Source organism: Sylvia atricapilla, chromosome 16 (assembly GCF_009819655.1).
Source record: "Sylvia atricapilla isolate bSylAtr1 chromosome 16, bSylAtr1.pri, whole genome shotgun sequence".
NCBI lineage: Eukaryota > Metazoa > Chordata > Aves > Passeriformes > Sylviidae > Sylvia > Sylvia atricapilla.
In genome coordinates, this window is record NC_089155.1 from 6,626,506 (window position 1) to 6,640,044 (window position 13,539).

The following is a 13,539-nucleotide window of genomic DNA, read 5'->3' on the forward strand; positions in this document are numbered from 1 at the left end:
GGCAGGCGGGGAGCCGCGGGCCGGGGCGGTGCGGCGGGGTCGGGCCGCGCTCCTTGCTCACGGGTGTTACCGCAGGCAGCCCCGGGCTCCCGGCCCCAGGCGGCGGGGACCCTCCCGCGGGGACTTCAGCGTCGACTTCGTGTTCGCGGAGGCGGAGGCCGGCGGGGAGGATGCCTGGACGGCGGCGCTGCGGCAGCTCCGCGGCAAGGTGAGGCCCGAGGCCGGGATGGAGCTGCGGTGCCAGAGGGCACAGCGCCCGCTGCTCTCCTGGGCTCCTCTTACAGCTCTCCTGTTGTGGTTTTCTGCCTAGAAAGCAGCTACGACGCTGGATGAGAAGATTGAGAAAGTGAGACAGAAAAGGAAGCTTCAGGTCAGGGTCTTTGTCGTTGCTGAAAAGACTGGTATGTGTTTGGCCATACCCTCAGCCACGGTGCTCTGGCTGCAGGTCATCACTTGGGCTCGGTTTGCTTCCATATGTGCTGTGCTGCTGAATGGATGAGGTTGCAGAATTATTAGCGATTAAAGTTATGCAAAACCATGGATTTATGAATGGGATCATAATAACAATCACAGACTCACAAAGGAATGGAGTTTCTTTCTCAACCTTTCTTTCTAAAACATTTTCGTGGTTTTTTTGTTTGTTTTTTTTTTTTTTAGGAAAGGAAGCTAAACAAGCAAAAGTGAAAGACGAGGATGCAGAAGCTGAAGATGACCAAACCAAAAAGGAGTGTGAAGATTGCAGTAGGGATGAAGATGTGGAGTCTGAGTATTCCCTGGATGATGAAAGTATCTTCACAAAAGCAGGTATCAGCAGTATACACTGAAATGGACAAGAATATGACACAGAGTTGGCTCACTGGAGAAAAGTCTGAAGTGAAGTCTTGCTGGGAATGGGCAAGAACCTTTTATATTTTGTTTGCCTTCTCCATCATTCCTTCTGATTTTAATCAAGGTTATTTTGAATGGTAGCCATAATTGAACTCATCCCTGAACAAGGATATTTACTTGGCAATTTTACTCCATTACATTCCTCTGCTTGTTTCTGAGGCTTCTGCCTCAGTATCTGAATTGAGAGCACAAAGTACAGGGTTACAAGGCTAGATAATTCGCAGCATCTTGTTATGCATTTAGCTGTGCTACTAATTCCTGTCACATTGTTCTTTCTCTGCAGATAAGGTCAAAGTGAAGGAAAAGAAGAGATCAAAAAAGGGAGAAGTGGTAAGTGTTAAAAACTAGTCAAATTCCTCCAGAATTTCTTACTGAGGAATTTGCTTCGGTTAACAAATCGTAGCTCTAAAATCAGCCCAGAGCCCTTTGATAACATGTTGTGTTGCTGCAGGTGTTTATCAGTTTTGTTGTTGTTCCTGTTTCTAGGAAGCAGAGAGATTTTTTGAAGATGCCTCTCAATATGATAACTTGTCATTCCAGGACATGAATCTTTCACGACCTTTGCTAAAGGTATTCACCTAGTTGATTTATTACATATTATTCTGAAGAATGTTATACAGCTTCCTTGCCACCAATTAGAACAAATTTCTCATTGCTTTGCAACCTCTCTGACAAGGAAATCATTTGGGAGCTAGGTGATAGTCTTTTAGGAGCTGTTATTATAGATTAATGGAACTATTTTTGCGTCAATCAAAGATTGAATGTGTTAACACCATCTTGAGCAAGCTTGTCACAGCGTGGTTGGAAGGAACCTTGGAGGTCATCTTGTCCAACCCTTGCTCAAGCAGGGCCACCTAGAGTTGTTCCCCAGGGACGTGTCCAGGTGGCTTTGAATAGCTCCAGGGCTGGAGGCTGCAACGTCTCTGGGTCCCTTGTGCTGGTGCTTTGTCACCCTTGAGGTGAAAAATTGGTTCCTGGTGTTTAGAGGGAACTAAACTATTTCAGTTTGTGCCATTTCCTCTGTCTCTGGGCATCACTGAACAGAGCCTGGCTCCATCTTCTTTCCACCCTCCCCTAATAGGTAATAATAAATAGGTATTTATTGACATTGACAAGATTCCCCCTTGAGGCTTCTCCAGGATGAGCAGTCCCAGCTCTGTCAACCTTTCCCCAAATGTAAGGGGCTCCCAAGCCCTTCATAATCTTCATAGCCTGCTGCTTGTCTCTCCAGTACATCCACGTGTCTTGTAGTGATGAGCCCAGCTCTGGGCACAGCACTCGAGGTGTGGCCGTACCAGAGACAGAGGTTAATTGCTCTCCCTCCTTTGTAGGCAATCACAGCTCTTGGCTTCAAGCAACCAACCCCGATTCAGAAGGCTTGTATCCCAGTGGGTCTTCTGGGAAAGGATATTTGTGCTTTTGCTGCCACTGGGACAGGTAGGGGGTTGAACAGGACACTAGGAACAGAGAATTAGCTACTCACAAAAATTGGTAACCCTTCCTAATTTTTTCTTCAGGTAAAACTCTCAGATACTGCCTAAATCTCTCCCTCAACAAGCAGCTTCCCCTTCAGAATCTGAGTGCTGTTTCCCCGCCCCAACCCTACCACCCCATCTTAACCTGTGGCTTGTTGTCTCCATGGCTGTAGGAGACAACTGCAACTTCTTTATATGTGAGAACATGGAATTGTACCTTAGCAACAGCAACAAAAAAGCAGCTGCCTCCTCTACTCTGAGAGATGTTAGCACCAAGGTGTCTTAAAAACTATGACAACTATTCCCAAGTAGGATATGTCAGGTACATCCAATGAATATCCTGACAGCTGAAGTTGTCAAATTGATCCAACCAGAAGCACAAAAGGATATCTCTCTACGCTCTTAGAAACAGTTATCTACAGTACTACCAGGAGAAATCAATGTCATTCTCCTGATGCTTCTCACTAGTAAACAGAAAGGGAGTACCAAAGTATGAATTTTTTTGTTTTTGTTTTTGTTTTTTGTTTGTGACAGGTTCTCTCCAGGAAAGAAAAGTACTTGACAAAGCCTACAGAAATATGAAGGACCTTGAGACAACCAGCAGCAGCAGTAGCACACAGTTTATCTTCACTCCTACTGCTCTGGAAGAGCCAGTCAACCTTTTCATCCACCTCCAGTCAAGTAGTTCTTTGCAACTGGGACAAGATATTACACTTTCCATTCAAGTGTTTAACCACAGTGGTAAAGAAAAGGCTACTCATCTGGTAGCTGGGATCCAGGCTCTGCATTATAATGGTGTGCCTATTGCCCAAGTTGGAAGGAAGAGTTCCATTTTAACCTCCAAAGCAATTCTGGTAAGACTCTCCTGAGTGCATTTCAGAAAAATCCTCCTAGCCCGAGGTTTAGAAAAGGTTGGCTGAATAGCTGATTCTAGGTGATTTCCTGGAGAGATTGTGGAGTCTCCCTAATTGGAGGTATTCCGAATCAACTGGACACAATCCTGTACTATTTGCCCTGTGGATGACCCTGCTTGGGCAGGGAGATTGGACCAGATGATCCACTATTGTCCATTCCAACCTCACCCATTCTGTGAAACAAAACACTTTGGCAACATCACCTTAAGAGATTTCCAATCTGCAAATCCACTTGGGGTCACTTAAGCATTTAAATGCTGCAGCTTTTAGTACAATGTTGGCACAGAACAATCCTAGGTGGCATGCAAGAAAAGGGCAGACTGCACTCATCACCTGTTATTTCACACTCTGTTCCAGTCAATAACCTGAAGGTCTCTGTGCCTTACACATGGTTTGGAAAAGAGCTGGGAGAGAACCACCTGCTCCGGTTGACTGCTGTGCTGAGAGACGAGGACTCCTACATGTACCTGGCACAGGAAGAAATTAGCATTTGTGAGCCCCCTCCACCATTGAGGTAAGATTGGGCTGTCTTTCTGTCACTGCAGTAGGGAGAAAACAGCTTTCATAGTCATAAGCAGCAAAACAATTCTGCTGGGTTCAGGGGCTCTCTGAGAAACTAGAGCAGAAGAAATTAGGCTGGACTTTGTCTCTTCTGGCAAATGGCAGCTCAGGCACTGAAAAATTACACATCTCCCTTTAATCATAGAAGAGCATCTCTTCCTTCAGTTTCAGCTCATTTGCTTCTTTCAACAGTTCCCAGAAAAGATAGTCCAGTATGAGCCAAGCACAGTAAAGATCACCCTCCAGAACCCCCTCGTGGAACCCCTGGAGCAGTGTGTGATAGCAGTGGCAGGGCGAGGGCTCATCTACAGACAAAGAAATTACAGGTAAGTGCAAACTGATCCAAGAACAACAAATGGAAAAAGAGACACAATACAAGCAAGAGAAACCCTTGCACAGGAAAGGCTGTCCCTAAAAATAACCAGGCAACAACATGGCAGGAAGATATCATTACCGCATGAAAGCCCCAACATCCCATCCTTTATTTACAGATAATGTGGATGACTTTCACACTGAAAAGGGGAAAGCCAGCTAAGAGAACTTTCAACAGATGTGTAATACATAAGTTGAAGCCAATACAGCACCTGTGAAAGCTTCAACATCAAAGGCATAGACAGCAAAAGGAAAACCACCTGCCAACAAAAAGGACAACCAGAGAAATGCCACAAGACTTAGTCAGAAACACACATCAAATAAGCCAACAGTTAGAGGTCACTTAAATGAGCTAGGAAATTTAGAAATTATTTGCTGTTGGGAAATCAATTACTTTAGTGACCAACTTGAACATCTTTAAGTGGAGCAAAACTGTACGGCTTGTGACATCTTTCCATTACCCACTCTAAACAATAAAGACAGTGGTGTCTTCCCCTTCTCTGCTCAAGAACCAGGCAAATGTTGACGCAGCCAAGACCCACCAAAGGTCCCCTTCACATGATGAAACCCTACATTTGTCTCAAGAAGCTGCATTAGGACAAAGTCCCTTTAGATGTCTCCATGGAGAGTGTCAACTCTCTTGTCCTATCTCCCTCCCAAACTACTGTTAGATGACAATTTCACGGTGGCAGTTCAAGTAACTGCCAGCTTTCTTCTATTTTATTTTTCTTTCCCTCTTTTTGGCACCACATTCCTGTTAGCAAATGCATATCCTAGACCCAGGAAACTAAAAACATAATGAGTGATTCCTGTATAATCCCTTCTCTCCTTTCAGGTTGGGTCTGTGCAAGCTAAAAGCACTCAAGAGCTGCAAATCCCATTAACCCCCACCCAAGCAGGGCCCAGAAGACTCACTGCACGTCTTACCTGCCTCCAGCTCCAGAACCTGAAGAGCTACAGAACTACCAACATTGCAGCTGCCTGAGGCCCAGCTCAGAACAGGTCCTGCTGTCCCACCTACAAAAGAGTGGCTGGGATCTGTCCCCTGATCATAGGCAAGCATAGATGTTAACAGTTTAATAAAAGTTACATTTAAAACCATGTCCAATTTTGATTATTTGCACAAACTCAACTCTCTCCCACCTGCCACTATGCCCACTCTCAGTTTTAGAAGTTGAACCTTACTGTGACAAAGATGGGCTGAACGTTCAAGCTGATGTTGCAGTTCTCACCACACCTGTGCTGAGCCCACCAGTGCTTAAAGTCTTCTGCCCTACCTGTGACAAAGTAAAGGATATCTTGGAACTTTAAAGTGATGACAGATGTGGCATCTCTAGGGATATATATAGGGGGATATTTGCAGATACTTGACATTGGTAAGGCAGTAAACAATATTTTCTGCTGCTTTTTGAGGAAATTAAAAAGCTTACTCATTGCTCTCCAAGGTTAAACAGGAAACAGCAGCAGTGTAGCACATTTTAAAATTATTCACTGGGCTGCTTGCAAAAGAAGCAAGACTCTTTGATTCTGTATACATCCTTTGTCCTCTGAAGACAGATAAAGCAACTAATGTAAATCTAGCAGTATTTTATTTTTCTCTGAACCCCACAGTAGTTGTAATGTCTGAAGAATGGGGCACGTTAAGATGCAGCATTGTATCATCCCAAGAATCCAAGCAAAATGACACCTTCTGCAATGGCAAAGGGCAATCTCCTGGAGAAGTTCTTGCAAGTGGCAGTAAAGTTCTCTCCTACATTGTTCCCATCATTCTCCAAGCAGTTGAAGAACAGCAAAGTTCACTGGAAATGCAGATGCTAGCCAGTGGCAGCAACACATGTAGGCACAGAGGAGTTAAAGCTGACCCTGTGTGAAGTTCTTGACTTTGTTCATGTTGTGGTCTACTGCACAGTCAGAAACTGCACCCAGCCTTCCTCTGATGGTGGACATACATGGCTTGCCCTGCAAAAGTGAAGCAAATTCTTTAGGGAAGCCTCCTGGGTGTGTTATACATCCAGGCACAACACAGGGGTATTGTGAAGTTCTGAATAGCCACAGCAGTAAAACAGGGCTGCTCTAGCGCCACAGGGCTTTGAGCAAGAAGAACCCACACTCATGTCTGCAGTCCCAAACACAAACCAAGGGAACCACTGTCATCCCTAGCATCTTGTCTTATTCCCATCCTTTATGACTAGATAACATCATCATAGTTCTGAAATGCCAGCATCTACTGTCTAGAAATGAGTCATCTTTGACATGAGGCAAAGCAGGAATACACACTCATAAAACTGTAGCTCATACTCACTTTCTCTAAGACTTTCTTTAATCTGAGGCCAACTTAGCAGCCTAGAAAGAAACAAAAGGGAAATCAGGTGAGCCAAAGGTGAGGAAAAGTAGGGTCTGAACAGTACTGGAAAATAAAGAGGACTATAGGGATGCACAAGAGCCAAGAATGAATAAAACTGCCACGGAGCCTAATACAGAATGAAGCTATCCATCACTGCCATGCTGGAAGTGTCTCCCAACCTACTCCTGGCTGAGACAGGTAAAAAAAAAAAAAAGGCTTCTTTTTAAAGCACACATTAAAATGCCTTTTTTTAAAAAAGATAAGCCTAGTAGAAATTATTGATATTTTTAAAAAAGTTGCAAGTGACTGATTTCAATGCAATTTGGTCTTAAGTAATTAATTTTTACTCGAAAAATCAAGCGGGCCAAAGGCATGAACCAAGATAAAGAATTTAAAAAATCCCAGATATAAGAAGATTTGTACTTAATTTATGATGCAAGGAATGTTTCACAGTTCAGTCAGGTTGCCAGAGCATTGCCCAGTCAAGTTTTGAGTGTTACCAAAGATGTAGACTCCACCACTTTTCCAAGCAGTTTGTTGTACTGCTTAAATACACTCACCGTAAGAGCTTTCAATTTCATAGATAACTTTATTTGAGCAAGACTGCACTACCCAAAGAAGAAAGTGCATCTGCAGTACGTAGACAGCCTTAGACATCACTTTACTGAGGTTCTATCATGAAAATCGCATGGATTATAGTTCAGAGCTGAATTTTCAAGTGGTCATGCTCTTCCCTGAAGAGGGACAGATGAAGAAGTGTTTCCATATGAAGGAAGTTAAGTGTGCAAGAACAAAGGGCACTCTCATCCCAAAGAAATCATTACTGAGGCAGTCACTAACACCCATCTCTGCCTGAAGTCACTTAACCCCTCCAATTTGATTTCCTCTCACTCCCTACAGCCAGGCCACTGTCCCACATGCAGATACTCAGATATCAGTAGTGCAGATACTCACATTAAGTCGCACAGCCAAAGGGTTCACAGGTGGGTACATGCTCAGTGCCAGCTCATCAACACTAGAACAGAAAAGAGGGGACAAGGAAGAAATATTCTGATAGCACAACTCACAGATCCTGGTCAAATCCTGCATCCATCCTGAATGCAGGTCAGGAACAACAGTGAGATGTTAATTGTACCTATGAGATGCTTCCATTGTCTTCTCAGTGACCTGTGTCCCTCTCACCGTGGAGTGATGTGGTCACACCCCCAGCTTCCTCTCCTGACCTACACAACTCTCAACAGCTTAACAGCCTTCCCACCCACCTGCCTCCACCACATGCTCACAACTCCAACATCATAAAGGTTGTTCCTACTTCCCACTTAAGTCCTCAAAAAAAAGGACTGCTCAAGGGGGAAAAGCAGCACGGGGAGAACCCTCCTTACCTTGGGCTGATCTCATTAGCAATGTCTGCCAGGTCATCCAGCTGTGCAATCTGCTCTGGAGAATCAGCTTTGCCATGGGTTTTCACTACAGCCAAGACCTTCTTCAGGCAAGCTTTAGAAGCCTTCATTAAGCCCATGCAGGAGCTGAGCAGCTGCCGGTCAGCCTCTGACCAGTACGTGTCCCTGTTGCCCCGAAAGCCCAGCTCTTCATCCTCCATGATGTCCCCATAAGGATCCTGCCCTTCCACAAGTGCCTGGGAACACAGAGGCACTGAAAACCCAGAGCCTAACATCAATTCCAGCAACTCCCAGGAGGAAAGGGAAAGCATAATCTAGACATCACATAAATAATTAATGGAGAAATCTCACTTGCTTAATCCCAAAATGACTGGATTATGATAAACTAACTCACCACTCTAACAGTGCAAACAGCAAGAACCTGGTGAATTCTTATGTGATCCTAAATCGCCTTCTCCATCCCCAGTTCAGGACATGGCTTTATGGAAATCTTATACAAAGCAAACCAGGCTTGAGAATAAAAACCCATTGAAATCCATGCATAAAACAATAATCTACGTCATGTAAGAAAAAATTTATAGTAAGGCCTGTATGTAAAATAATTCCTGTATTCCATCACTAAACCACCATAGAGGGTGGTTGGGCACTGGAACAGGCTCCCCAGAGAAATGGTCACAGCCCCAAACCTGCCAGAGTTCAAGGAGCATTTGGACAACTCTCAGGCACGTGGTGGGATTGCTGGGATTGTCCTGTGCAGGGCCAGGAGCTGGACTCCATGATCCTTGTGTATCCCTTCCAACTCAGAATATTCTGAGTCTGTGAATGCACCACTGCAGGCTCCTCTAAGGTTTAGGGGCTTCCTTACATTTTCCATCTCCTCCACAGCATCCTTGACTACACCTAGACATGCTGCCAGAGCCGACACAACTGCTGCCTGGTTATCTGCAAAAGCAAAAGGATGAAAATTGTACCATCCCACTGTTTCCAAACAGTTTGCAACAACCTTCATTCTAGGCTTTGCAACCACTGTAGGATCAAACTTCTTGCAGAGCTCAGAGCTGCACTGTTGTCAGGTAAAGAATCTGATCCGGTTTCCAAGCTTATACATATGAAAACCAGCGAAGTTTTTGAGCCATTCTCCATTCAGCCCTCATTGCACCAGCTGGAATGCCCTTGCAAAAGCTATTGATATTCCAAGACAATACATCCTAGTTCTGTTGCTGTGCATTTACAACACTCACCTCGTGGCAGGTTAGACACTTGCTCACAGGCCTCCCACACACCTCCAGTTGGTATCAGCTGTTCCTGAGACAAGCTGAAACAAAACAAAACCATCAAGGTTAGCATCAGTAACAGCACTGTGCTAGACTGTGGTTTCATTTTCTGCACCAAAGATGGTGCACACCAGCAAAAGTCCTGCTGCAAAGATGCCACCAACCAGCTTGTCACTAGTATGCCATGTCTGTGTAAAGCCCTTGCTGCCTCCTAACAAGTATACCTGTAAATTTTTCTTGCCTTTTCCCCCCAAAATTATCACAAAATCATACAATCGCAATTGAAAATTACAACCTTCCTCTGAGGCATTGAGAATTGTGTCTGTGAGTTGGATCATTCCTTCCACTACTTCAGTGGTAGCATCTCGAACCATCTTCCGAAGAGTAGTACCTGGTTGAGATTGAGAAAGAATAAGAAAGTTGGCACAAAGTCAGCACTGACAGAAAGCAAGTGCTGTAGATGAACACACAGACTGCTCTGTTTGTGTGGATACACTGTATAAATGAAGTTACAAGTATTTTGAAGAAAAGCAAAATGCTTCCCAGTTCCAAAAGAAGTCCGGACAAGTATTTCAAGGCTTTATAAATTTCAATGTTCAATCCTCTACCACCCTTTCTACATTATCACTCTCCCACAGATGGAAAACTGCAGCAGCAGACAGAAAAGTACGTCACTCATAAACACGTTCAAAGTCTATGGAATAGCTGATAATGGGATACCATGCTAAGGAAAACTTGCTGATAACAGACCTCATTAGGCTCTGAAACACTGGGTTTCTCTATACAGTGGTGACTGCCTTGCTGTCATTATCTCACCTTGGCCCTTGGGTAGCCAGTAGTACACGGTGGCAACTGCAAGAATGGCATTCTGGACATCCTCACTCAGCTTCCGGCAGTCCTGAAAATGGAGAGGTAAAAGGGTCACCCATGAGTAACACATAGCTGCACTACACTTAGAAATCCTCACAAGCAATCACTGGCTTTCAGACTGCTCTGAGAAAAGGGAAGAATAGCAATGACCAGTCTGCTTAAGAAACAAATACAGCACGAGAAGAAGGCACTGTAAGCAAGCTGTATGCATCTTAATCTGCCTCAGGATTTAGTAACAAAACACTCCCTGGTGTGGTGGTCATGCAACAGAGAGGAAAAAGTAACTTACTGTCCTGGGTTGTAGTTTAGGATGTATTCTATCACCATCTTCAGTTAATGGCCCATCAATGCCTTTTGCATGACTCAGAGATAACTCCCTCCGGGCGTTATCTCTCTCTTTAATGGGCCATGAAGGCTCTCTTCCATGACTCATCATCCCATTGTGAGATGCTCCGCCCATGGGGAAGAGCCAAGCATTCTCACCTGGATATAAGCTGGGATTTGGGACAGTAGAGGCAGCCCTCTCCCACTGGATTCCCAGAGGACCGGAGCTACCAGACCTTTCTACAAGATTTCTGTTTCAAGAAGACCACCTCGTCTGGACTGTTTCCATCACCCTGATCAGGTTGTATTCTGACTCTGTCACTGGTTTTTTTTTTGTATTTATTTTATTTTATTCTATTTTATTTTCCTTTTCTTCTCATTAAATTTTATTTCTGACTTAGAGCCTCTTACTTGGTTTGTTTTTAAACCACAACACTTACATCATTATTCTGAACTGAAGGTCTTTTATTTTCTCTTCTCCAAACACCTGTATGATAAACTTCTCTCAACTGATAGCAAAAATATTGCATATTCTTTGTTAAACCTGAAGTCTGTATTTTACAACAGTCTGTCTCTATCAGCAACTAGTTGTAGCTGTTAAAGACTATAAGAATATTCTTATTTAGTATGTCTGCCTCCCTTACAGAAATTATTTCTCTGGGCAATTCTTGGATTATATTAATACACTCTACGGTACACAGCCCATTTAGTCAAATGAACCAAGAAATACCTGAAGCTTGTATACACACTGCAATTTTATAGTCTGTCAAGGCTTTCTCTCACCTCTGCAGAAGGTAGTGGAGGCCTCGAGAATGCGAGACTCAGCTTTGTAGCTTCCTGTGACGTTACTTGGAATGTCTGACCTAAGAAAAAAATCCAACGGGAGCAAAAGAAGAGAAAGTAAATGAGGTAAACGATAAAAGAACAGAGGAGCTTGATGAGCAGCAGCTCTGATCCTGCTACTTGCTTACCATTACACTCAAGCCATACAACACATAAACTAAACCCCACCACAAAGAAAAATTCCCTGGTGCATTTGTGCCATGCATGTTATCTGTATCCTGTGTCTGCTTTTTCTCCAACTTTTTTTTTTTTTTTTTGCTTGGCTGGTAGTGATAGCAAGAACCCCAGCCTGCATCCTGGCTCAGGACCTGCTCACCAGGATGTGCCAGGCGGCTTTAACAGAGACCCTTATAAATCTTCTATGAACAGTTCAATATCGGCCTTTGCTTCGCCACACCTTGGAGTGTTTGGCGGCCAGAGTTAGGGTGGTCAGGCAGTGGAACAGGTTGACCTGGGAGGTGGTGGAGTCGCTAACCCTGGGGATGTTTAGGAGGCTGGATTTGGCACGGATGTGGTTTAGGGTTTACAGAGGTAGCGCTGGGTTAACGGTTGGACTCGATGATCTTAAAGATCTCTCACGGACCCCTTGCCGGGTCCGTGACTCCATGAGTGGAGGGCACGCCCCACAGCTGGGGACCGGCCGGGGATAGCAACCCTGCCCCGGCCCGGCCCCGCGGGTACCCGGCCCCGGCCCCGCCAACTCCCGGCCCGGCCCGGCCGCTCCCCTCCCGTACCTAGCGCGTCCCAGAAGCGCGGCAGCTCGAACGGCTCTCGGCCCTCTCCCGTCTCCCTCTGCAACGGCACAGACAGAGCTCAGCCCGCGGGGAGCCGGCCCGGCTCGGCCCGACCCCCGCCCGGCCCCGGCCCCGGCCCCGGCCCGCACCCCGCAGCCGCGCCAGCACCGCCCGCAGCGCCCCGCGCACGTCCCGCAGCGGCTCCCGCGCCTCCATCGCTGCGGGGCGGCCCCGGAGAGCCCCGCGCGTCACGTCCGCTCCGGGAGCGGCTGGAACGGCCCCGGCCCGCCCCGGAGAGACAGCTCCGCCTCACGGAGACCGCGCAGCCCGATAGAGACTGCACAGCCCCACAGAGACCACACAGCCCCACAGAGACAGCTCCGCCCCAGAGACCGCACAGACCCACAGAGACCGCACAGCCCGATAGAGACTGAACAGCCCCACAGAGACAGCTCCGCCTCACGGAGACCGCACAGCCCGATAGAGACTGCATAGCCCGATAGAGACTGCACAGCCCCACAGAGACAGCTCCGCCTCACGGAGACCGCACAGCCCCACTGAGACTGCACAGCCCCACAGAGACAGCTCCGCCTCACGGAGACAGAACAGCCCCGCAGAGAGTGCACAGCCCGATAGGGACTGCACAGCCCCACAGAGACCGCACAGCCCCACAGAGACTGCACAGCCCCACAGAGACTGCACAGCCCCACAGAGACTGCACAGCCACACAGTGACAGCACAGCCCCACAGAGACCGCACAGCCCCACAGAGACCGCTCAGCCCCACAGAGACAGCTCCGCCTCACGGAGACCGCACAGCCCCATAGAGACTGCACACCCCACAGGAACACCCCCACCCCACAGAGTCGGCACAGCCCCACCGAAACAGCAGTCTCACAGAGACCACAGAGCCCCACAGAGACAGCTCTGCCCCATAGAGACAGCTGTGCCCCACAGAAACGGCACAGCCTCACAGACAGCAGAGCCCGGTTCGCAGCGATAAACACTTTATTAGTGAGCAAGCAAAGGGGAAAGCAACGGGGCTGTGTCCCTGTGTGCACACTGTAAGCAATAAGAGCTTGACTCAGCCAATATATCAAGCAAGAATCAATTTATTAATTCATTAATTCAAACAATAAAATATGAGCAAAGCAGCTTGCTGGGTACAATGGAGGTTTCCCTTCCAGCTGCACACCAAATGCTGATTTTTGCTGGTATTTATTGAGCATCTTCATAAAGCGCTTCTTAGCAGGGATTTTTTGTGTGTGTGTGATTTCCTCCCAGTTTCTGTTTGTGAAGTCCTATTTCTATACCCCATTGTGATCAGTTCCTATAGGTGACATCGAAGTTTTGTACCCTAAGGTTGTAAATCAGTGATGGTGATGTCCAGTTTTTCCACAATCATACATCAGTGATGGTGAGGCCCAGCTCCTCTTTCCAGGGCCGTAAATCAGTGATGGTGATGTCTAGCTTCCTTACATCTAGCTTCCTTGCATTTGTGGTGGTGAGGTCCAGTTTTCCTTTCCAGGGCAGTAAATCAG

General features: G+C 46.4%; 1 protein-coding gene and 1 long non-coding RNA gene across 2 annotated transcripts; one reads left to right on the top strand and one right to left on the bottom strand.

Moving 5' to 3' along the window:
• Positions 1–3,791: 3,791 nt before the first annotated feature.
• On the top strand, positions 3,792–5,311 carry LOC136368448 (uncharacterized). The gene is made up of 2 exons (XR_010744850.1): positions 3,792–4,164; positions 5,046–5,311. It is a non-coding gene; the product is annotated as an uncharacterized lncRNA (long non-coding RNA).
• A 1,218-nt stretch (positions 5,312–6,529) lies between these two features.
• Positions 6,530–12,215, bottom strand: LOC136368686 (cyclin-D1-binding protein 1 homolog). The gene is made up of 10 exons (XM_066331053.1): positions 12,114–12,215; positions 12,000–12,057; positions 11,206–11,285; positions 10,045–10,126; positions 9,525–9,619; positions 9,196–9,271; positions 8,820–8,896; positions 7,937–8,190; positions 7,509–7,569; positions 6,530–6,553 (listed from the first exon to the last, which is right to left on the bottom strand). Exons 1-10 carry the CDS (start codon positions 12,213–12,215, stop codon positions 6,530–6,532), a joined length of 909 nt encoding a protein of 302 aa, XP_066187150.1.
• Between the last annotated feature and the right edge of the window lie 1,324 nt (positions 12,216–13,539).